Source organism: Manihot esculenta, chromosome 13, assembly GCF_001659605.2.
Source record: "Manihot esculenta cultivar AM560-2 chromosome 13, M.esculenta_v8, whole genome shotgun sequence".
NCBI classification, from domain to species: domain Eukaryota; kingdom Viridiplantae; phylum Streptophyta; class Magnoliopsida; order Malpighiales; family Euphorbiaceae; genus Manihot; species Manihot esculenta.
In genome coordinates, this window is record NC_035173.2 from 4,923,690 (window position 1) to 4,948,640 (window position 24,951).

General features: G+C 29.5%; 1 protein-coding gene across 8 annotated transcripts; it reads right to left on the reverse strand.

The window, feature by feature from the left end:
• Window positions 1–1,540: 1,540 nt before the first annotated feature.
• On the reverse strand, window positions 1,541–10,098 carry LOC110630204 (receptor-like serine/threonine-protein kinase ALE2). 8 transcript variants are annotated; one of them, XM_021777570.2, is made up of 9 exons: window positions 9,515–10,096; window positions 8,355–8,438; window positions 6,521–6,622; window positions 6,333–6,440; window positions 5,879–6,250; window positions 5,534–5,794; window positions 3,525–3,914; window positions 3,122–3,362; window positions 1,541–2,565 (listed from the first exon to the last, which is right to left on the reverse strand). In XM_021777570.2, the coding sequence occupies exons 1-9, from the start codon at window positions 9,573–9,575 to the stop codon at window positions 1,854–1,856; spliced, it is 2,331 nt and encodes a 776-aa protein (XP_021633262.1). In that variant the 5' UTR covers window positions 9,576–10,096; the 3' UTR covers window positions 1,541–1,853. The 8 variants fall into 8 exon arrangements, with proteins under 8 accessions (XP_021633262.1, XP_043805663.1, XP_021633261.1 ...); XM_043949728.1 differs by lacking the exon at window positions 5,534–5,794 and having other exon boundaries at window positions 9,515–10,098; XM_021777569.2 differs by having other exon boundaries at window positions 5,534–6,250; window positions 9,515–10,098.
• Window positions 10,099–24,951: the final 14,853 nt, after the last annotated feature.

A 24,951-nucleotide genomic window follows, 5' to 3' on the forward strand; every position in this document is an offset into this window, starting at 1 on the left:
ACGATGATGTTGAAAATTCTCAAGAAGCTCAACAAGAGCCATCATTTGACGGGTGTCGATACAACACAAAAATGAGAGGAGACCACGACATTGTCCGGCGGTCATTTACATGGTCATCATTAGACATATTTGAGAATATTACTGTAAATTAATTTATGTATAATTAAATTTTAATTGTTAATTAATATATTCTTATTTTTTAAATTATATTTAATTACATCATTATTAAATTCACTTTTATTTTTTCATTACAAATTATTAATTTTATTTAAATATAGTAATTAAGTTTATACATTCATTATAATTGTAGTTTAAGTATATACAAATACCATAATATTAATTTTGTAATTATAATATATTCAAATAATAATATATAATATTTTTATTTTAAATATATTATTAATAATATATTAATATATTTTAAAAATGTGCAAAATACAGGTGGGCCGTCAAGCCACGCTTGGCGCCTCTCAAAAAGGCGCCAGCTTGATCCTGGTTAGTCGCCGAGGTACGCTTGGCGCCTCTCAAAAAGGTGTCAGGTACTCTTTTCGCCTGCTACGCGGCAGACGAACCCTAAATCTATAAATAAGTTTTTTCCCACCCCAAATACCCGAATAAAGTTTCCCCCGACCCTAATTTAGCAAAAAACCCACAATTTAGGCATCCATCTGATGTGCCTGGGGTAATTTTAGAGGCAGAGGACCTGACAGGATTTGCTGTAAACTTCCCCACTGTAATTTTTTTTTTTGGACTATACAATTGTAATCGCATCAAACTAAGGCGCAACATACTAAATACAAGATAGAAACCAAAACAGAAAAAGTCTACCCACAAAAACGCGCCAGCCGTAGAAACGACTGGAGCACAACTCAGCACGTTCATCGCCATTTTTGATCTTTTGCATCAAGCAAAGCAAACACCAGCGCCAATATCCACCAGTCTGTAACACCTCAGACATCATTCAGCCAAAGTAGGCATACAAACCAACTTCCTCAGCCACAAAAAACAAAACCCCTAAACTGAAGTTCATAAGCGGTAGAGAAAGCAACAAACTAAAAGAACAATCAAAACTACCACCAATCAGAGGAGGTTTCACCGGTTGAGGCAAAAACAAAACAAAGCACAACCAAAATAAAACTAAAGGCCGGCATTCCCCTGCCCAAAAAGCAGGGAAAGCCAACCAAACCCTTCATATGCCTTTCTTCGATAACTGCAACTTCGACGGTGCTTTCCCTCTATCTCTCTCTTTTGCATCATCCCCCACTGTAATTAGGTACTAAGTAAACAAATACCAATGCGGCATAATCTATCTTGGAACAACTTATATATACAGGGAGAGTGAGGGGGGGCTTTGTTTATAATTTTAGTATGAATTTATTACTGTTATCATTATTTACAATAATCATTCGCCAAAGTTGAGGTCCCAACTGTACCAAAAAAAAAATAAAAAAATCAGGTGTAGTCCAATGATAGTATCAACAATCAGAATTGATTTCCAGCTCAATAAATGGGGCCTTAAGTCACTCTGCAAGGTTTGATAGAACAGCAAATTATAAGACTATATTTGGTACGCTGTATTGCAAGCAAATTTTCTATTGAATCTCAATAGAAAATTTGATTGCATTACAGCCTACCAAACATTGCATATGAAACAATTAAACAGATGTAGAATACAAAATGTATTCTGCTTACATCTCCAACTTGTGTATTAATGAATCAAGATTTTGAAAATCAGAAGAAAAGGTCTCTCCAAACATGTAAACTAATATAAAATCCCAAATGCCTAAATTACATCAACCAAGACTTCTTGGTCCTAAGAACTGTACACTTGGAAACCATTCTCAAAAGCAACCTCATACCCAATATCCATCGTCCCAAACTCGTCTTAAAAGCAGCCCACCGTGCTCACTCATGCTTCCTCTTGATCTATAAAATGCTGGTTTATTCCGTATTGTTCTCAGGGGACCTGATCTGTTCCCCTGCCTATTAGCTAAAGACAACCGATCCCCAACCAAACTCGAAGCTGAAAACGGTCTATTTTCCATCTCTTCAAGTGGACCGGAACTGTACTCCATTGTAATGAAAGAAGACGCTTGCCCATAAGTTATTCGAGGGGATATCCCGCCAGCATTCCACCAACTACTGTCGGAAGGGGCAAGGTCTACTTTATAGTCAGAATCCAGAACAGAAGACTCCTTTTGACTACAGTTGTCTCCACAAGTCTCATCCATGTCATTGTATATTAGCTTTAGAGCCTGAACTACTTCACCCATGAAGGGTCTGTTAGTCACCTCTGGATGAACACACATAGAAGCAATTGCTGCCACCTTAGCCATGTCATCGAAATCGTAAGTTCCCGCCAAGGAGGGATCCACCAACTGCTCCAATCCTTCCCTACTGGTTAGCAATGGACGTGCCCATGTTACTAAATTTTCCTCCCCTGGAGGTTGGGACATGTCCACAGGTTTTCTTCCAGATAGAAGCTCAAGCAAAACAACCCCATAACTGTAAACATCACTCTTAACAAGCAGATGCCCTGTCATTGCATATTCAGGGGCAACATACCTGCAAAAGGAGAAGTTCAGAATTCAGATAGACAAATTGGAGGTTAATTTTGTACATTTATGATTTTAGAATTTCCAAAAGAAAAAAACTCATTTGTTGTCGAGGTCATATGGCTTATCAAATATACCAAAAGAAGGTTGAATTCCGATCTGTGCTTTGTCAAAATTAAGTACTCAGTCCCTATTCCTTAATCACCCAATAAAGACATTCCTGTATTTCATGAAATTAGCTAGTCTTTTTGTCAATAAAATGACAGTCTACTTGTTTTAGCTTTGAATATTCATATTATTTGGTTCATGTAATTATATAAATTATTTAGTCCATGTAATTTTAATTATCCATTAGTCCCTTTTACCAAGACCAAAACAAGTTGACTAATAATTTATTTAACAGAACTAAATAGATTGATTTTGCAAAATATAGGGACTTAATAGTAATATTCTAAAAAAATACTGAAACTTATGAACAATATATGTATAAATTTAGACCGCCACAAAAAATTTTGGTGACATAACTGAACTTCTAAAGAAAGAAGTATCATGACTGGCACAATTACCCAAAAGTTCCCATGACCCTCGTAGAAATATGATGACTTCCTTCAGTTGCTTCCCTTGCCAAACCAAAATCAGAGACCTTGGGTGTGAAGTCATCTTCTAGTAATACGTTGCTAGCCTTGAAATCTCGATGAATTACACGAGGGTTAGAATCTTCATGAAGATAGGCTAATCCTCTAGCTGCTCCAAGGGAAATCTTTAACCGTGCATCCCAGTCAAGAGGTCCACTTGTCTTGTCCAAGCCTGAAACACAAGTATTGGGGGTATTGGATAATATTTAAGTTCATAAAGTCATCATTTCTTTAGAAAATAGAATATAGACAGGAAGCCTAGTCAATAAGGTGATAAGTTACAAGGACACAAGTATCACTCAACATAAATTTCAAAATTCCAAAGGAAACATACCATGCAAGTGGGATTCAACACTGCCATAGGGAACAAGTTCATAGACCAAGCACCGAGTGCGTCCTTCTATGCATATACCGATCAACTTCACAAGATTACGGTGATGCAATCTACTTAACATCTCAACTTCTGCAATAAATTCACGGTCTCCATTCTGATTATCCCGTGTAAGCAGTTTAACTGCAACCTCAGTTCCATCTTCCATAATCCCATGGTAAACACGTCCAAACCCCCCTTCACCCAAAATCCTCTTTGAACTGAACTTCTCTGTTGCTTTCTCAAGCTCAGGATATGGAAAGGTTCTAACAGGAAGCACACAAGGAGCCATGGTTGACACAAGGGACATTGATGTTGAGCTTGCAATACTACTTGACAAGAAAGACCCAATGCCTGCATTAAGAAGTGAAGATCCAAAATATAACAAACCTGGATATGATTTGTTCTAATTGATTACACTTAGAGAACATCAATTGACCAGCACACAGCTCCAGATATCATACAAACTAAACCAGATAAAGCAGGACAACTAGAATAGTGTGTTCCATCCCAAACGGGCCTTTTATGAGAAAGATTATGCTACCATACATTTCCGTAAACTTTCCTAACTGCTTTCTTTGTTAGAGACTACAAAGAAGCAAACAGTGAGAACAAATTAAGAAATGGAAGCAATCCTGATAAAAATTATTATGTTATACCACTGAACTTATAGGTGTTAAGGCAACCTTCTGAGGTTAATTCACTGAAGTCAACTTCATATTAGTGATGACTGTTAGATTTGGGCCAGGCCTAAGCTCAAGGGGGAGGAGTGCCTATGGCCCATATAAGGGGCACATTAACTCTTTCCACAACCGATGTGAGATTCAACACACCCACTCACGCCCAGAATTTTTACCAGTGCGTAGCACATTTATAAGGCACCCAACATCGGATGGGGAGGCTCTGATACCATGTTAAATTTGGGCAAGGCCTAACTCACCCCAAAAGCTAGCTCAAGGGGGAAGAGTGCCTATGGCCCATATAAGGGGCACATTAACCCTTTCCACAACCGATGTGGGATTCAACAATGACAAACATTGGTTAAAAAAATTTTCTATTGCAAATGATTAGGGTTGTAATCGAACCGAGCCGAGCTGAGCTTTGATAAGCTCAAGCTCGATTAGACAATAAATTTAAAAGCTCGAGTTCGAGCTCAAGCTCGAGCTTTATTTATAAGCTCGAGCTCAAGCTCGAGCTTTATTTATAAGCTCGAGCTCGATTCATAAAATAAATATTAAACTCGAGTTCGGTTCGAGCTCGATTCGTAATAAACTCGTTTATCACATTAACAAGCCAACTCAAACTCCATTCAAAAAGCTCGAATTTAAACTCATTTAGACTTGAATTTGAGCTCGATTATATTATAAACAAGCTCAATATAATTCGAATTTATTTAAATTATAAATAAATTTAAATTATAAATTTATTAAGAGACTTCTAAATTAAATTTTTTTGTTTAATTAAAATATCTCGAACTCAAAACTAATGAAAAAGAATGTAGAAGGATTGTCCTTTTATAGAGAAGTCACGATTCTCCATATCCCTTCAACTTTTGATGTGGGATTAGTGATAGCAAATAAGCTTGCTCGCAACCCTGCTCACGAGCTTGTTCACGAGTCAGCTTGCGAGCCTAAACAAGCCGAATACTACTAAGCTCAAGCTCGGCTCGTTTATTAAACGAGCCTAAAAAGTGAGCTCGAGCTCGGCTCGTTTAGAAAACGAGCTGAGTCCGATCGACTTTTATCGAGCCGAGCCCGATCGAGCTTTTATCGAGCCGAGTCTCAAATAGCTCACAAACAGTTTGGTTTATTTACACTCCTACAAATGATGGAAGCCAACCAAATTAGCAGGAAGTACTTTGGTCCTGACAAGATTGACATCAAAGAGCTGTCATGAGTAGCATAAACATTGCATGCAACTTGGTCCATAGTGTCATGTACATATAAACAGCCATGAAGGTAAAATGGATGTACCAGTTCGTTTTTTTATGGATGCTGCAAATGTAGGACCAACTGCACTTGATGGTCTTCCAAACTTTCTCCATCTTATACAAATGAAGACAGCCCCAGTGAAAACCAGTAAGACCACAAACGCTGATAAAGCAATGATTGCAATGGTTCTAAGATTCATCTTCTGGCTCTTGCTCACAAAATTTGCAGTAATAGGAAGATTCCCAGCACTTCCACTAGGACCATTCCCCATGTAATCTGGGTATGGTGGTGAAGAAGGAATCCCTGTTGCAGACTCTAAAGTCATAACCAATGCACAGTAATACAATGGTAAAACAGTACAGACTTGGGGATAAATGAGGTTATTACCTGGATAGCTAATTGATATCACTTCATAAACACCAAAAAGAGTGTTATTTAGAGGTACCTTCTTATGCAAAAATCTATCATATGTCAGTATTGCAGTGGTATTATCAAACTTATCTCCCAATGGAACCAAGTTGATATCTACAACAGTTTTTCCTTGATTTTGACTATCAGCACTGGCACCCATTATTTTCACTTGACTTTGTTCCAAATATGTTCCTACTGCAATCTCAATTTCTAGCTGATCCATTACAGGAAAAACAGCATAAGGAGCTACATCTAAAAGAAGTCTGACTTTCATAGGAAAAACACAACCACATGGTGGAGAGCCATATGGAGCTGCTGTAAGTGGCTCAATGCATACTTGATCACAACCTGCCAATGATTCTTTTGTCAGAATCATAAAGTCAAAAATATCTGACAAGGATATAGACTAAGATTAATGTCAAAATTTTACCTTGGTCTTCAGAAGGAGGGCCAGCAACCCCAACAGGTTTCACACGATGATGATGATGATGACTATGATATCTATGTATGGGAGCTTTGCTAGGACCAAAAGCAGATGCTGCAAGAGAAGAGATAATATGAGCAAATGTCAGCAACGATAAAATGTAAAAATACCGCAATTGTGATTACGAGTAATACCCTGATAAACTGGAGAAATTGCAGGTGGAACAGAAGGCTTAACCATGTGCTTTGGAGGCAGCTGTGATTGAACAAATGGCACACTCATAGAAAACAACCTTCCTGTGAGCAACAGAGAATCCCCAGTACTCTTATCTGTTATGTGTTACCGATTAACAAAAAAACTTACTGTAAAATGAAACCAAAATAAGCTTACACAAGATACATGATTGACTTAATGATTCCTGTTTTAAAAGCACACTGACTCACAATAGAGAAAGGTAACTAAGACTGGTCTTGACTTCAGAAAATTCAAAATGAGCCCCCACAAAGAAAGACAGATATTCACCAATAAGTGCCTCAGGTCAAGTGGTTCACAGGAAAAGGAAAGGTCAGGAGATTTAAAATCAGCTGATCCCAGATTGATAAAGAATGCCTATTGTCCAACAATGTTCAAAATTTTTATCTAACAGTGGAGAAACGGTGTGTCATGTTAGCATCAAAATCAGATTTATGAAGCAGACAAAAACTCCTCCTTAAACCTTTCTCATTTTCTGTCATTTAAAGGATATTCCAGTCTATTCCTAAATCAATTTTTTACCTTCCTTTTCCCTAAATTCATATTATATTTCTCTCAAAACTGCCAATCAGATGATATCTTACATGTTATGCACAAAATACTTGTTAGTACATGCATGATATTATTGCCAGCAGTTGAAGTCAAGTGATTTGAATATACAATGCCAAAAGAATAACGAGCTCAGGCTGTTCAAAAAGTGCCTATATAAAGATATAAGAAGATATCAAAGTTCCATAGCTTATGACATTGATAAGCAGTTCATTTGAAGGAATGCAACATCAATTGTACACTATGCTGCTACGATGCTGAGAAAATAAAGAAACAAAGGTAGTGTGATTTAAAAAAGAATACTTTATGGTATAATAATGCAGAATATTGCAAGATTTCCAAAAGCTCATGTCATCTAAGCTCAGGTTTTAAACCATTTTAACAGAGATCCGTCAAGTAGAAAGCCTAAATCATCCACAAAGGATTCCATTCTAACAAACAAGATAAACCTTTGATGTAGGAAATTAACAGATATTAGGACTACTTATTTAGGGAAAGTTCTTTACATATTCACAGATTTTAAATGATTATTGACGCTTAATTTGAGCAAATAACTTGAGGTTAGTTTCTCTCAATTTGAGGATTTGTCCTCACCCCAAATACCCTAATACCTATTGGTTCTACATCACTGATCCAGCAGCACCTGGTTGCAAAAGTGGGAGCCCGTTTCCTATAACAACAAATTTTGGACTTACAAAACTAAGACACTCCTACTCAGCCCCTTGACTACTGAATAACCCTTGCTGGAATAAAAGCATTCAAACTCTCATTTTAACATGAAAGTTCTCATCACCTTCCAAAGATGCCCATAAGTTTATCCACATAAAATTTCTCATAGAGAACATACTTCAGTGTCCTACAAATTTAAAAACTAAAAAAACAAATTAGTGACATCCAATGAAAAAGGAAAAAAGATAATCTTTGTCAAAGCATGCATACATGCCACAGTTCCAACAATTGCGACCATAAATAAATCTTGACAGCATCCACCTTCTTCGATCAGCATTTCTGATCTCCCTAGTATGATGGTTGCACAACTGTATGCTATGGCATGTAATAACCAAAGTCTCTTTGGAATCACATCCATAAGCTCATAAGGGTTTTTAGCTAATGCAATCTCCTAGCCAGAGATATCTAATCCAAAGTTAAGCAAAGAAATTACCAGAAAAAAGCATAGAATGAAAAATTTTGCTTTCATCTATAAAACTGTAATATTTGCAATCTTACCATGTTCCACCAAATTTTCCTTTGCAGATAATTGCCAATTTGGCTGAGAAGAAGGAGACAAGTGTATATGCAATAACGGATGCCCTAAAGAAGGAGACAAGTGTATATGTCAGTTCTCCGCAATAAAGCAATTTTCTGGAACCTTGTGATGAAAATTTCAGGGCATTTTAATCATGATTATATCTAATTACGCATAGATATTCATACAAGGAATGCATAATAAGAAAATTTACAAAATTAATAAAGGGAATCGATTTTGATCAATTGTCAAACTAGGGAGGAAATGCAAAAATTCAACAGAATATGCATCATTAATGAACTTTAAGAATGTAAGTGACAGCAGCAATTTCATTTTCTATTGAATTCCTGCATAATTGAAAAACATTTTTTTTACTTTGTGGAGCAAAAATTCTCAAGCAGCTGACATGTTCTCTCCTTCCAGTAATGCCTTATCACCATATATTCCTTTTACTTTCATGGTGCAAAGTGCTTTGGACATAAGTCCAAGCTCAAGCAAAACCAGCTGTAATTAAACCTTGAACCTAGAAATAGGAGAAACAGCTACCAGCTTATCCTACAAATCATTAAGGATACCTGAGGCACTTTGGCTGCATGAAGTATTGAAGTACAGAAATATAAGCCTACATCCAAACTTAAGCCATCAATTTGTTAGTTTCCTTCGGTTTGGAAGCAATATACATTATCCACAGTGCCTTTCCTACATGTTTAATTTTATGTTCCATCTCTGTATGTATCCCTTGCATTTCTCACCTAAAATCAGCAATCATTTTAATCTGAAGATGCAGATATGTGAATTCACACTACATAGATTGCTCTACCATATCTTTAGACACTCCTCCACAACTCACAATGGGGAAAGCAAGCAACCAATGACGGGTAAGAGTAGGAAATTCTCCGGCATTTCTTGAAATTGTAGTTGAATGACAAAAACAAAATTGCACAACTTATGGCGTGACAACTCCAATCCCTTTTCCTTCTTTTTTTTTTTTTTTTTTTTTGCAGGGGCGGAATAAAAATATGCTTAAGCAGAAGACATCGATAAGCTAAATAGCAGTTGCCTCAAAATAACAACCAAAGATCAACCACTTTAAAAGCTTAAAAGCACTTGTTTCCTAGAAATGAGGAAATTAAAGTAATACCTGAACAAGTAAAAGCAAAGGTAAGCAAGCAAATAAGGAGCAGCATGAAAAATGGCATCATCTTTCAAGCCAAACTAGAATCCACAAAGACCATGGTCAGAAGCAAAGACGACCTCGAAGCAGAACAGCAGCCTGATCAGAGATGCAACGAAAGTTGCTAGGGTTCCGGCGAGCCACGTCATGGCATTGCAGAGTCACATTGAGAGAACACATAACGAAGAGCAAATACAGCAAAACAGAGCAGCAGGCAACCAAGACTGAGTACAGCCGTAAACCCTATGAGAGAGAAAAGTGGGACAATGCGCGTATGTGAAGTGGCAGATCCACAAAATGAGGCAAAGATCTACAAATCCATAGCCAAACACAACGCATTTACACTCTACAGAGTGAGCATCGAAGACAGACGCCGCAATGGAGCTTCGAAGGATGCAGAGAGAAAGAGAGATGGCAGCAGATATGGAGAGATTGAGATGAGAGTTTGATTTTGGAAGCTTTGGACTCTGGTTGACAGAAAGAGAGAGAGAGAGGTGGTGGGAGGAAGGAGAGGAGCCTTTAATGCTAGTGAAGTATTGTAGTGTGTTGCTATAGCGATTAGCAAATGCACGCTGCTTTTTGAAAATGATGATGCTTGTCTCCTTCACGCCTGTCTCTCCCGCGTGATTGTCACGCCCCTAGTGAAAAGAAATGTATTTCAGTATTTCCACGCGACTACGGTATGTGCATTTTTAATTACCTAAATATCCTCGCCCCTTTCCAAAGACATGTGCTCCACTGAACTCCAAGCTACAGGTTAAAATCGTCATTCCAAAATGGTGGGGTGGGGGACAATTGATACGACTTCCTATTTTGCTTACGCTGTTTGCGTTAAGCATTTTACTTTTTAGATGAAAATAAATAATAATAATAAAAAAACTCAATTTATAATTTGATATTTGATTTTTTATAAACGAAAAATTCGACTTTTCATTAGTAACTTATAATAATTACTTATTAACATGTAATTATGCATAAATATAAATTATAAAAGTTAAATTGAAAAGTGTTAAATAATTTTATTATAAAATTTAAAGGTTTAATAATTAAATAATTAAGTTTTTCTTTAATTATCCAAAGTAAAAATAATAAAAAAATCCATATAAAGATTTAAAAAGAAATATCCCCCAAATCACGGTGATTTAGGAATCCCGTGTCTATAAGACGGTAACCCTTGAAAAAAAAAATTTAATAATAATTCAAAAACTGTAGTAAATATATATTTTATATGTATATGTATAAATAAATTAAAAAGTTAAATTATACTGTAGTTTTACAATTTAATAAAAATTATATTTAATTTTTATTTAAATAATAAATAATTTAATTTTTAAATTTTTATTTCATTAATAAAATATTCATTCTCTAAAATTTATAATTACTCGTAAAAAACTCAAGTACATTTTAATCTTAACATAATCTTCTTAATTTCCAATGAATATCAAAATATTTCTAATAATCTTATATTAAATATTTTTTCTACTGTATAAACCTTAAAATTTTCATTTTTAAATTTTTAAAATTTTAATTTATATTAAACTATTTATAATAATTTTACATTAAATATTGTTTTTACTATATAAATCTTTACCCTTTTAACCTCTAAATTACTTAAAATTACTTAAATCTCTAATTTATATTAAAATATTTTATTATAATTTTATATTAAATATTTTTCTTAATTCTGTTAAGGCAAATAAATTTATATATTATTTTTTTAAAGATTTATATAAATTTTTTAATATATTACATCAGTAAATGTACAAAATGAAAAAAAAAAAAACTACAGCTTAAAATTACATTATATATTTTAACATGATAGAGGATTTTTTAATGCAATACCATTATAAAAAGTGAAACCATTTATTTATTAAAATTTATTGATGAACTATAATAAATTAGTTGTTTGAATTTTATTTTTTATAATAATTTAATCTATTTATCATTAATAATTTATAATAATTTATTTTTTTATAAATTTAATACTTATTATAAATTAATCTCTTTAATTTGAATTACCTTCCGTAATTTATGATTGATTATTTCAATTAATTAGTTTAATTAGTAATGAATTTAAACAAAATAATTTTTTAATTAACAAAAATTAGATTGATTATTTCAATTAATCGGTTTAATTAATAATAAATTTAAAAAAAATAATTTTTTAATTAACAAAAATTAGATATTAAATTATTTATTAATTAAAAAATACGGATTAAATTGTAAAAATTTATGAAATATTAAATATTAAATGTAAATTATTTTTTAATTTATTATATATACAATTAATACTTTACTGCATCTTGTATTGATTTTTTTTTTTTTAATTTTCAATTGGTTACCACATCTCCCAAATCACCCTATTTTCTCAAACTCAGATGAGATAAAAACAAAATTTTAATTTTATTATATTCGGTTGAATTTATTCATTCAATTTGATTAATTTAAAGGTAAATTTTTTAAATTGAAAATTTAAGCCTTCGTTTTGTTTGTAAAAAATAATAATTTGTATTTAAAAAACTTTTATATGAAAAAAAATTTATGTAAAAAATAATTTTTATTTTAATTTAAATTTAAAAATAAAATATATTAATAAATTTATATAAATATATACCCAGGTATGATTTAAATATTTTATAACTTTGATTTTATAACTTTGATTTTATGACTACCTTGTATATCTAGATGTTATTAGAAAAATACCAATAATCAAAACAAAATTCATAAAGTATACATACAATGGTCCATACATACATCATTCCAGATACGTATAAAAATGAAGACATGGTAATATTCATGTTTAAAAATTATTATTACTTAATAATATTTCAAGATACATAAGCATAGAATTAAATAATTCTAAGGTCCGTTCTATTTCTCTACAATCGCAATATTCATTATGATTGGTAGTATGATAATCACTAATAAATCTACCTTGTTTTTTGAATCAAATAAATCTACCTTGTTGAATTATATTTCTTTTAAATGTTTCTACTTCTCTTTTATTTGTTAAATCGACTAGACTTAAATTTTCTAAAGCTGATTTAATAAACCTCATGGTTATATATTTAATATTTAAAAATAACCATAAATCAAATAATAATAAGCTAAATTAAGATAATAATCAGCTATAAATAAATAATATTCTGCTATTGTAAAATTATTGTTAATTATCTGATCATAACCTTTTTGTAAATAATAATCTGCTAAATAACAATTAATTAGTACTTGATTAAACATTTTGAAATTTAATGTGTCAAATGAGCAACACAATTTCTGATATGGCAGATCAGCCGAAGCTGCAACCATAGAGCATACTTATCATGATATACAAATTGATTTGGTTTAGGGTTCCTGCAATGTTAACTTGGATTCCCAGAGTTAACTCAGATTGGTATGCATAGAGAGAGAGAAAAGATTGCCGTCAATACGGACTTACACAGTAGCAATTTGTATAATACAAAGTATTATTAAAATTGAATATAAATACAAATACTTACTTTTATAAAATACAAATATTTAAACTAATACTGCTACAACCGTGTTGTAGTAAACAACGGTTCCCTTACAGATTGTTGAAAATAAAGCTAAGCTAACTTTGGCATACATAAGAGAGAGAGAAATTTTCTTTGTAAATTTCGATGTGTTCTTCAACTGGTCTGGAGCTTGATATTTATATCCATGGGCGGACTTCAAATGGGTATTCATTAGAGTTGAGCGGTCCGGATGCCAAGAGAGAATTCATTTTACTTGAGCGGTCATTGGTCAATTCTGTGTGGGTCCCAGTGTTTTGTCTTTGTCGGCCATTATCTTTGCTTTTGTCGGCCATCACTTGTTGAGTGTTTTGCTGACTCATTGTGGGCCCTGATGTCGGCTCTTTGTCTGCCAGTGGTTAATAAGCTGTTGTGTGACGCCAATGCTTGCGTCATCTTCTTTGTCTTTTGTTTGATGATTATCTGCAACATGTCAGAGTGTAGGCCGATAGGGGGTCCTACATTTCTGCTTGTGTAAAGAAATCATCATTGTCTGGAGCAATGTCTATAGGAGATGAGACAGAACTTTTTGTTTCTTTGAGCTCTTCTAATAATTTGTCGTATTCTTCTTCGGATATGCATTTGGCCATTTGGGCTATAATCTGTTGTTTTCTAGCAAGGAAGGTTTCGTGTTTGGTAATTTGGATAGGGCTTAATGTTTTGCAATATTGGGGTTGTGAATCAAGAAAATGATCAACAGCTTTTGGGCCACAATTGTCTAGGTCAGTCTTTGGCCACCATTTAATTTTGTGTTTGCGGACTAAATTGGGTATTTGGAAATTATTTAGGGTATAGTCTTTAATTTGGTATTCTGACATATAAATCCAAGGGATGTGGAAAAGGTGAGAATAAATCAGTCATTTAGGAGATAGGAGGATGTTATCTGGTAAGTGAGTATTGTCGAAGAAGTGGTCTTGGGCTGAGATAATTTGTTCTGGTATAATGGTGGAATCAATACCGAACTTATGCCACCAGTGGTGGAACCAATATGGTACTGGGTAAGAAAAATCATCAGAAATGTAAAAGAAAAATGAAATGGATAATTGGTCATTTTGTTTTAGGAACGTGCGCTCCCAAGCAGATTGATAATCATAATAATTAAATTTGGTAATTTGTCCATTTGGTAAAGAAATATCTTTACTTTTATGAGGTTCTTGTCCCCAATCAGAAATGGTAAATACTTTGATTATTCTGACTTTACAATACCTGATTTTATGTTTAATATGAGGATCAAAATTATTATACATAAGAATAGAATTTGTTTGAACAAGTATGGTCTCATAAAAGGATTGGTTTTTGGCAAAATTGTCAGGGATATAAAAATGGGTTTTTGGAAAAATGGACTCACAAAGTTGGTAAACATTAAGGTTTGAATTTTGTGACCAATATTCTGGTTCAATGGTTAAAATAGTATCTTCAATGGCCTTGTAACTATATTCTGGCTGGGTTATTTGTAGTGGTTGTGTTGGTGAAGATGTTGGGCTTGGACTTGAGCTTTGCCCAGTGACAGCTTGTTTAAAGGTCGAAGGGGTTATTAATTTTTGAGGTTGTAGAGGAGAAAATTTATTTAACAAGGTAAATTGTGGGCTTGGAGATCTGGATTGAGGAGAACTTGGTCTTGTGATAAGGGCACTGGACATTGGGCTAAGAGGTCTATTTATTATACTTGTACTACTAGTAAACATGGGCCTATGCATATATGCATTAGGACTTTGTCCTGATGATGATAAGTTGAAATTTGGTCGAGGACTTTGTCCCGAAAATAAATTTACATTTATTTTTTGTGTCTCATTGGTCTTTTGTCTTAATGAAATCTTGGGTGCCTCTTCTGATTTGTCTTTGCCTTTATTCATGATGTTCCCTGCAAAAATTCTCTTGTTAGAAAATCAGCAATAGAATTGTCAGTGCTTTTAATATGTTCTATTTCGAAGTCAAATATAGATAAAAAGGCTTGCCATCTAGCAAAAATGTGTTTAGCAGCTAGATTTTTGACATCCTTGGTTAATACATCTTTAGCTGCTTTACAATCTACTCTAATTGTAAATTTTTGGTTTAATAGATCACTTTGAAATTTTGTTACACATAAAACAATTGATAAAATTTCCTTTTTAATGGTAGAATATTTTTCTTGTGTGGGGTTCCAAAATCCTGAATAATATCTAATAATATAATCTTTATCATTTATTTTTTGTTTAAGGATACCTCCATATCCTTGATTAGATGCGTCTGTTTCTACTATTTTAGGAAAATCAGGGTTACAAATGTTTAAACATGGTAGCCTTTTGACATACCTTTTAATTTCCTGAATAATTTTAGTATGTTCTTTTGTCCATGGTTTAGGATTTATTTTTAACCTATTATATAATGGTTTGCAAAATATTCTTAAATTCGGGTAAAAATCAGAGATATAATTTAATGATCCTAAGAATCTTTGTAATTGGTTTTTATCTTTAATTTCATCAGGAAATTTGTCAGCAAACTCTATACTTCTTTGGATTGGTACTATTGTATTTTTATATATTTCATGTCCTAAAAATCTAATTTTTGTCTGAAATATTTTCATTTTTGATTTGCTTAATACTAGTCCATTTCTTTTTATTATTTTGTAAAATATTTGTAAATGTTTAATATGTTGATCAATATTCTGGCTAAATACTAAAACATCATCGATATAGGTTATTATAAAATCATATGGTGTGAAAATGTCATTCATAATTTTTTGAAATTCACTTGGTACATATTTTAATCCAAATAGCATTATATTCCACTCATATTGTCCAAATGGTACTGTAAATGCAGTTTTATATTTGTCTTTTTCATCTATTTGTACTTGCCAGAAACCTGATTTCATATCAAATTTTGAAAAAATTTCTGCTTTGTAAAGTCTGTTTAACAGATCTTGTTTGTTTGGTATTGGATATCTTATCCATCTTAGAACTTTATTTAAGGGTTTGTAATTAATAACTAATCTAGGTGCACCTCTTTCTATTTCAGCATTTTTATTTACATAAAAGGCTGCACATGACCATGGTGATTTGCTTGGTCTAATTAAATTTTTTGTTAATAGATCTTGAATTTCTTTTTTGCAGAATTCTAACATTTCTTGGTTCATCTGTATAGGTCTTGCTTTTGTAGGAATATCTTGTTCTTTAAAATCTGGTTCATATGGTAGAGTTACTATGTGTTGTTTTCTATTCCAAAATGCTGTTGGTAATTCTGAACATAAATCTTTTTCAAATTGTTCTTGAATTTCTTTTATATGTTGTTTAACCCTTGATGTTTCTAATTGTTCTTCTATTTTTATGAAATGTAAATCCTTCTTTAAAAATGTTATTTGGTTTTCTAAATTGTTAATTTTACTTATGTTTTCTTGTTGAAATAAATTAACATCATGGTAATTAATTGGTGTTATAAATTGGAATATAATATTCTGTCCTAATACATTGGTTTCTAAACCTAATTGTGTGACCTTAAATGGATATAACATTTGTAAAAATGGATTTCCTAGGATGATTTGTGTATTGAGATTTTTGATTAACATGAAGCTGGTTTTAAAACAAATTCCATTGTTACAAATATGAGCACTAGGTATTTTGTAATCTATTTTGACTTTAGTTGAATTTGCTGCAGATAAGGTTTGTTTAGTTTTATGAAAGTATTTGCTTGGTATGATTCCTTGGTCTATGCAGTTCATATCTGCACCTGAATCTAACATGGCTACAGTTTCTATTGTGAAGTCTTTGATTGTTAAATTTATTTTTACATACCATTTTTGATATTTAATTCTAGTCATATCATTAAATTTCAATGTTTGTTCCTCTTCTGTATCTGTGTCTACTCGTTCTTCTATCTTAGTTTTATCCTTTCCTGAACTCTGTCCTGTACTTTGGTTTTGATTTGAATTTTGTTGTATTTTTTGATTTTGTTCTAAATAATCACATCTTAATTTTAATTGTCTTACTTCTGATTTTAATTGCCTTATTTCTAATTGTAAATCCATAGAAGAAATTGTGGTTACTGATTTTTTATTTTTAAACATTTGTTCAATATCTTCAAATTTAGTTGGTGGTTCAGTTTCTTGTTTTATTTCTTCATTAATTAATTTTGTTAATTTTTTAAACATTTTTCGTTTAATATTAGAATCTTGTACTTGTTCTATTTGTTCTAATACTTGTTGATATTCTGTTAAAACATTTATTTTATTGTTACAATTACAAACTTCTCCTTGACAATTATGGTTATTTTCTGAACTACTTATTGTATCTATTGAATTATCACTACTATAGTCATCATCTAATTCTGAAGAAGATAACTTAATTTGGTCAATTTTTTCTAACAATTGTTCGATATTATCTATTTTTAATTCTAAGCCTAATTCATGTATTTTTCGTCTAGCAGGACATTCTTTTGCATAATGTCCCTTTTGATTACACAAATAACAGGTTATGTTAGTCTTATTATTTGATCTTTTAAAATTGGTTTTCTTAAAATTATTTCTTTTAAATGGTCGCTTTGTAAAAAGATTTTTATTAATCTACTTCTTATATCTATTATATGGCTTTCTAGGGTACTTATATTGTTTATAAATTTTCTCTTTAAAAGGTTTATATCTTTTATATTTTTGTTTCTTTATGGTTCCGAATCCAAATTGTTCACACCAATTTCCTAATTCTTTTCGAGATTGTCTATTTTCCATTTTTAATTTTTGTTGTAGTTTCATATCTCTACATAGTCTAATGCCTGTTAAATTGACACATGTTATTAAGTCTCCATATGTTAAATCATCGTATGATATATGGCCAAATTTTTGTTCAATTGTTTCTTTTACTTTTGTTGCAAATAATTTTGGTAGTCCTGTTAGGAATTTTTCTTTCCAATGGTATGCATTAGGGTCTGCTAAAGCATAAACTCGTTTTAGGAAATTGTCTTTATACCATCTGAAATTTTCTAACTTTCTACACTTAAGATTTTGTAATATTTCACTATTGCGTTCTGTATATAAATCTAAATCTCCAATAAAATGAGATATAATATTGTAGACTAAATAAGCTAAGACAAAAGATTGTGGTTGTCCTGTAGATGGATCCATGACTGGTTCTCCTGTTGTACTATCAATTCTTCTTGCATTTAATATATTAGTTTTTATTTCATTACTTAATAATTTGTCCCACCATGTTCTAAGTTCTCCTGTGAATCCTAATATTATATTTTCAGCAGCATCTTTTTCTGTAATGCCAACTCTTTGTTTATAAATATTTCCTACAATAACTATTTCTTTAGTTATTTGTATTATTTCTGTTTCTGATAAATCATCTATGTTCCATTCATAAATATTTTTTGCATTATACTGTTTTTGTTTCCTGTCTAATATTTTTAAATCATCTGGTCTGTTATTTTGTCTTTCTATGGTATTTATGGGAACATCTATTTCTTGGTCAGAGTCTGATGCTTCTAAGGGATTATATATGGTATCTTCTTCTGAAGAAGAAGTATCATTATATTCTGTTAGAATTGTTATTTTTTTTTTTATCTTTGCTAGTACTTTCACTTGATATCTTACTTTGTGTAGGTTCTTTTATTTTAATGCCTCCTGTCATACTGGGTTTTGGGGAAGTACTTTGTTCCTTTATAATTTTCTGTAATAATTTTGACATATCATTTAATTCTGTCTTTGGACTTAGTGTTGCTATTTCAATGGGATTTTGTGATGGAGGTATCATTTTTGTAAAAGGTTTATTAATGGGTTTTTCTGCTGGATCTATATCGTATGGTTTTGGATTACTATATCTCTAAGATAAATAGATAGTGTTTGGTTTGGGCGTTATGGGAGATGGTGCTTGGGGTGTTTCTATATGTTCTATATTTGTAATTGCTTCATGATTTCTATCTATTTTTTCTTCCATTCGATCTAATTGTTGTCCTATTATATGTAATGATACATTAGTCCAGTTGTTTTGTAAATTAATTTCCCTTATGTTATTATCCTCGATATTGTTAGTATTGACAATTGGTTGCATTCCATGAGATATTTGGTTCTTTTTGAAAAATACTCTATCAAGTGGTGGTCTTTCACATTCATGGGCTATATCACTAATTCCTCCGTCATTATTTACTTTGTGCCATTTATGTATTTTCTTTTCTAATACATTTAATTTTTTGTTATGAAAATATTTTAAATATGTAAAGAATGGTATAGTTGTTTCTACTTGTTCACAAAATGCAAAAAATTGTTTTTTAATTAAACTTTGTTCTTTTCTGGAATAGGTTTGCAAAAATATGTCCCTTTTCCCCCGGTTTTGATCTGACATATAGTCAGTTTGAATTTGGTCTTTATCAATGGTAAAGGTATGAGTTAAGGTATTAATAGAAAAAGTACTATCGTTATAAGGTTGGCTAAATTGTCCTTGTCGAAAAATACCTTCTTGTATTTTGATACCTTGAGTAGTGGGTTGTGGTTTAGTATGTTGATCAAATGTTTCTTCTATTGGTTTAGTTCCAGAAGTTTCTCCAACAAAAGGTCCTTGATAATGAGGAAGAGGAATAGTAGAGTCTTCTGATATACTATTATCGGGTTGTATTTCTATATTATGTCTTCTACGAGATGTATCTAAAGAATGTCGAGAGGGTTGGTATATACTAGGAGTTGTTTGTCTAAAACAATTTAAATTTATTTAATTTCGCTTCAATTTTAAAGTATGAGCCCGCATTTACCTAAAATTTTGTTTAAAAAATATAATAAAATAATAAAATTTAAATCGTGTTAAACCTATCTATAAAAATTTATTTTTGTAATTCTTAAAATTAATCAGATTTTTCTAAAAATTTAATTTTTAAAATCAAAACAACAAAAATTTATCTCTAATTCATAATTTATTAGAAAGTATAAAAAAATAAATAAAATACAAAAAAATTTATTTTGTAATTCTTAAAATTAATCAGATTTTTCTAAAAATTTAATTTTTAAAATCAAAACAACAAAAATTTATCCCTAATTCATAATTTATTAGAAAGTATAAAAAAATAAATAAAATACAAAAAAATAAAATACTTTCTTTGCTATGAAAAAAATAATTATCGTAAACGATTATAAAAAATTAAAGATAATATAATAAAATTATAATAGTTATATTTAATATTATATATAAATTTTATTATATTTTTAATTATATTTATTTAAAAAAATAAATTTTATTAAATATTAAAAAAATTTTAAACAAATAATATTAATAATAATCCATTTATATATTATTATAATATGAAAAATTAAATAAATAATAATTTTCAAATAATTAAAATAACAAATTTAAGACGGATTAAATATTTTAAGAATTTAAATTATTATATTTTTAAAAAATTATTAAATTTTATTAACTTTTTAATTATATTTATTTTTAAAAAAATTAAATTTTATTAAATATTAAAAAATATTTAAAAAAACTTAAACATAAAATAAAATTAATAATAATCAAATTATATATTATTATAATATAAAAAATAAAATAAATAATAATTTTAAAATAATTAAACAAAAATAAAACGGATGAAATTTTTTAAGAATTTAAATTATTATATTTTTAAAAAAATTTTAAATTTTATTAACTTTTTAATTATATTTATTTTTAAAAAAAGTATCAAATATTTAAAAAAATTTAAACATAAAATAAAATTAATACTAATCGATTTATGTATTATTATAATATAAAAATAAAATAAATAATAATTTTAAATTTATAAAACAAAAATAAAACGGATGAAATTTTTTAAGAATTTAAATTATTATATTTTTTAAAAATATTAAACTGCCGAACATAATGGGGAAGAAAGAATTGCATGCATGCAAAAAGTGTGCCGACCTCCACGTTTAGTGCCACACTTTTTTTTTTTTGGCATGGCAGAGGACTGGCGTGTATTTAACGTAGTTAATACTTTTAGTATGATTCAGTAAATTTAGATATTTTCCTCCGTTTTATTAATATATAACAATAATATAATTATTTTATTAAAAAATATATTAATTACATTTTTTATTTAATGTGAAATAACAAATAAATATATTTTTATAAAACGAAATATTTAAAATTGTTAGGACGGCAAATAAATAAATATAAAATCAATATACAAATATATAGATTTTATAATTATTAAGTCCATCACACTATAAATTTATGTGTAGGATCTATATATACAGTCTATACAGTTGTATATATTTATGATGCAATTCTCTATCACATAGAATCATATAATTGGCTTACCACTCTTAGCTGTAAAGGTCATAAATAGTAATAATTAATTCAGCTAACTCTCAATTTTTTCTTTTGTAACAGATAAATTTTATTTCATAAAATGAAAAAAGTATAAGGATAGACCCAACTAAATAAAACTACAATCTCAAAATCAAATAAAGCCAAAAAGTTAGAGAACCTTAGAAGAACATGGTAGAATCGAAACACTTATCCTCTTCCCCTTCGAGCTGCAGTGGTAGAGAATACCACCAAAAGGGAGAACTCGCAAGAAATATCCTGCATACATCGTTATGCTCCCCACCTTCATAAACAAATAAATAAGAGAAAGTAGCATCAACGTCAAATAAGGACCCAAATCTTGACCGGATGAACCGATAGATGATTAGGCACGCACAAGAGAGGAAAACCAATATGTCATCTCGTTGCCAACTGCACAGCCTCAAAAACTTGCCAACCACCATGCAAGGCCAGATCTATATCCAGCAGATTCTAAACAGCCATGATAAAAATTAAAATCCATCCAAAAACAAGAATTTGGAAATAAAAAAAAAATATATATATATATATATATATAGTATTGCACACTAAACGATTTGATTTAATTTTATTATTTTTACTAAAATTAAATTGAATTGAATTAACTGAAATTTTATAAAATAAAAATCAAACCAAATTAAAAATAAATAAAAAATTTAAATTAATTTAATTTAATTAATTTTTTTAATTTAAACTGTACACTTTACTTCTACTAACTTTTTGAAAGTTTTTCTCGTATTATATGCTTCTACTGGTCCAATTTGAAAGATTCAAATATTTAATAATATCCAAAACTTGGCCAAAACATTTAATCAATGGGCCCAGATTTTATTTTTGGGCTTTGAGCACCTAGCTTATTGCAAAGGAAGTCAACTGATGAAATATCCATGAAAATAATTTTATTTGAATTTAAATTTGATTTTTTAAAAAATTTAAATTTATATCAAATTCAGCTAAATTCATCATAGATTATTTGAACTCTTCTAAATTTTATTGGATAATAACATATGAACCCATTTAATTTTATGTATTTATTAATTAATAATATGTCTTATCCATAATTTATTTACTTAGTAAGTTACATTTAAAAAATTAATATTTTGTAAAATATTCGATTTGTATTTTGAAAAATAAACAAATTATAAATATTACCCTCAAAATAAAATTTTAAATATTAAATAATTAATTAGACAAAGGAATTTAAATTCGTATAGTCACTAAAATGTGTTTATATTTACATGAAATAAAAATAAATTAAGTTTTTAATTTTGACCGTTGTGATTGATTTTATAATATTTTAGGTATATTTAATTATTTTTCTTAGTAATTAGATTGCCATAATTTTGACAATAATTTAATTTTTTTATTATTGAATTAATTCTGTTTTCAAAATTATAATTAACAATAAATAAATTAATATCAATTTTAAATTAAAAAACTCAATTTTCAAATAGGGAGAGGAAAATATATATGTTTTTTAAATATACAAAACTAGAATTATAATAAAATAATAGTTAATATTTTTTATATAAATAATTCTGATTGAATTTTAAAATTAAAATTTTACGATCCTAAAAATAATTCCACGTATATAAATTATAACCCATTAATAATTATTTTTATTTACTTTACTTCAATATAAATAATTTTTATAAATATAAGTATTTTTATTAAAATTTTAGTTTATTTACGTTAAAAATAATTAATATAAAGAAAAATAATACAATATTAATTAAATCTTGTTTGTTTTTAAAAAATCATAAAAATAATATAAAAAAAAACGATGTCCCATCTCAGTCCCTGGCTTTTAATTTCCGTCCTTTTTGCCCTTTTCATTTTTCTTGATTAAGTGTCAACCATCACCATGTGAACTCAATTATGTCCCCTTTGTTAAGCATTTGACTCCGTTTGTTATGGCGGTGACTCTCACTGTCTCCCTACCCAACCCCATCACAAGTCTATTCACCATCCAACGGCTATCATTGCACCGTACACACCCTCCCCTCATCTCTTCCGTCCTTTTCCTTCTCACTTCTCCAGGACTTGCATGTGGTTTTCATTTATATGATTGTTTTTTGTTTTATTTTACTATTTAAAAAATTTATTTATTTTTAAATAAAAATAAAAAAATAAAAAAATAAAATCTAAAATCTTTTATATTTATTTAGATATATTTATTAATAAATTAAATAAATAGTAAATATAAAAACAAATTACTATAAAATTTGTTAAAATCTGTCAATTAGAAACAGCGTATAGTTATTTTCATTTAAATTAGAAATATAATTAAATAATAAATTGTATATCATATTTTTTAATGTACCCTTCAATAGTACTGCTTTATTACTAAATTATTATTAAAATAATAAATTTACTTTTTAAAGTATATTAGAAAAAAATAAATTATTATTCAAAAGAATATTTATAAATTAAGATAAATAAAAGATAAAAATAAATTTTTTGCGCATGTTTTAGCTGGACATTTATTTATGAAAAATAATTTTTTATAAAATAATTTATTTTTTATTATTTAATTTAAATTTAAAAAATAAAATATTTTAATAAATTTATATGTAGAGATTTTAATAAAATTTTTAAAAAATAAAAAAGACTCATTTTCTTAAAAAAATTTAAATTTTTTAATTAAAAATATTTTTAAATGATATATATGGCAATGGCATAGTTGACTAATTTTAAAAATTTAAAAATTTATTTAATTTATTTTAATAGTTAAAAGATTTATCTAAATAAATAAATTAAGTATTTATAGATTATTAATTAATATTTTAAGCGTAAAAAAAAAACATTTTGGGGAATTTTTTCAATTGATGCGTCATAACTTGGTGTTCTTACGCGCTTACAACTTGCATTGAGACAAACGACTTATTCCCGCTCTCATTCACAATCACGCATTCTGAATTTGATCGTTTAAGATTAACTTGCGCGTTACGTATGGGAGCGTGGATTATCAATACAATGAGTTTATTACGTGGCTTATTTCAATTGGGTTGTTTTCCACATTTATGTGACAACCTGCAGTATATATTATCTTTCTTGTATATTTGATTTATTATTCCTAGATAGTCCCTTTCTGTCGAGATTAAATCTTGACCGTCGGAATCTAACACGGGAATAACAATAAATAAGAAAAAATAATTCATGTCGTTTTACCTTAATGCCCATACTCTAACCGATAATTACGATTTTGCTACCTCAGAGGCTTAAAAAATATTGATATTTAATTAATATAATTTAACTTTTTTTTATTAATAAAAGTAATAAGACGCACTAGTTGAATTTAAAAAATTTTAAATTTTACGCTTTTAATTCTTTTTTTTTTTTTTTAAAAGAGTAATAGGGCAATGTGTGCAACTTTATAAATATTTTTTTGGTAAAACTCATTATTATTGAGAAATTAAGATTCTAAATATTAATTTCATACAAATATATATAAATCGCAATTATTTTCGTTTTCATTTTAAAAAATAAAAAAAATTCAAAGTTGTCTCATTGCAAATAGTTATGAAAATGGGTAAGGTTAGCAACATGTAGTCCCCACATCCATATTTAAACTAATCCTTAATTAGGGATT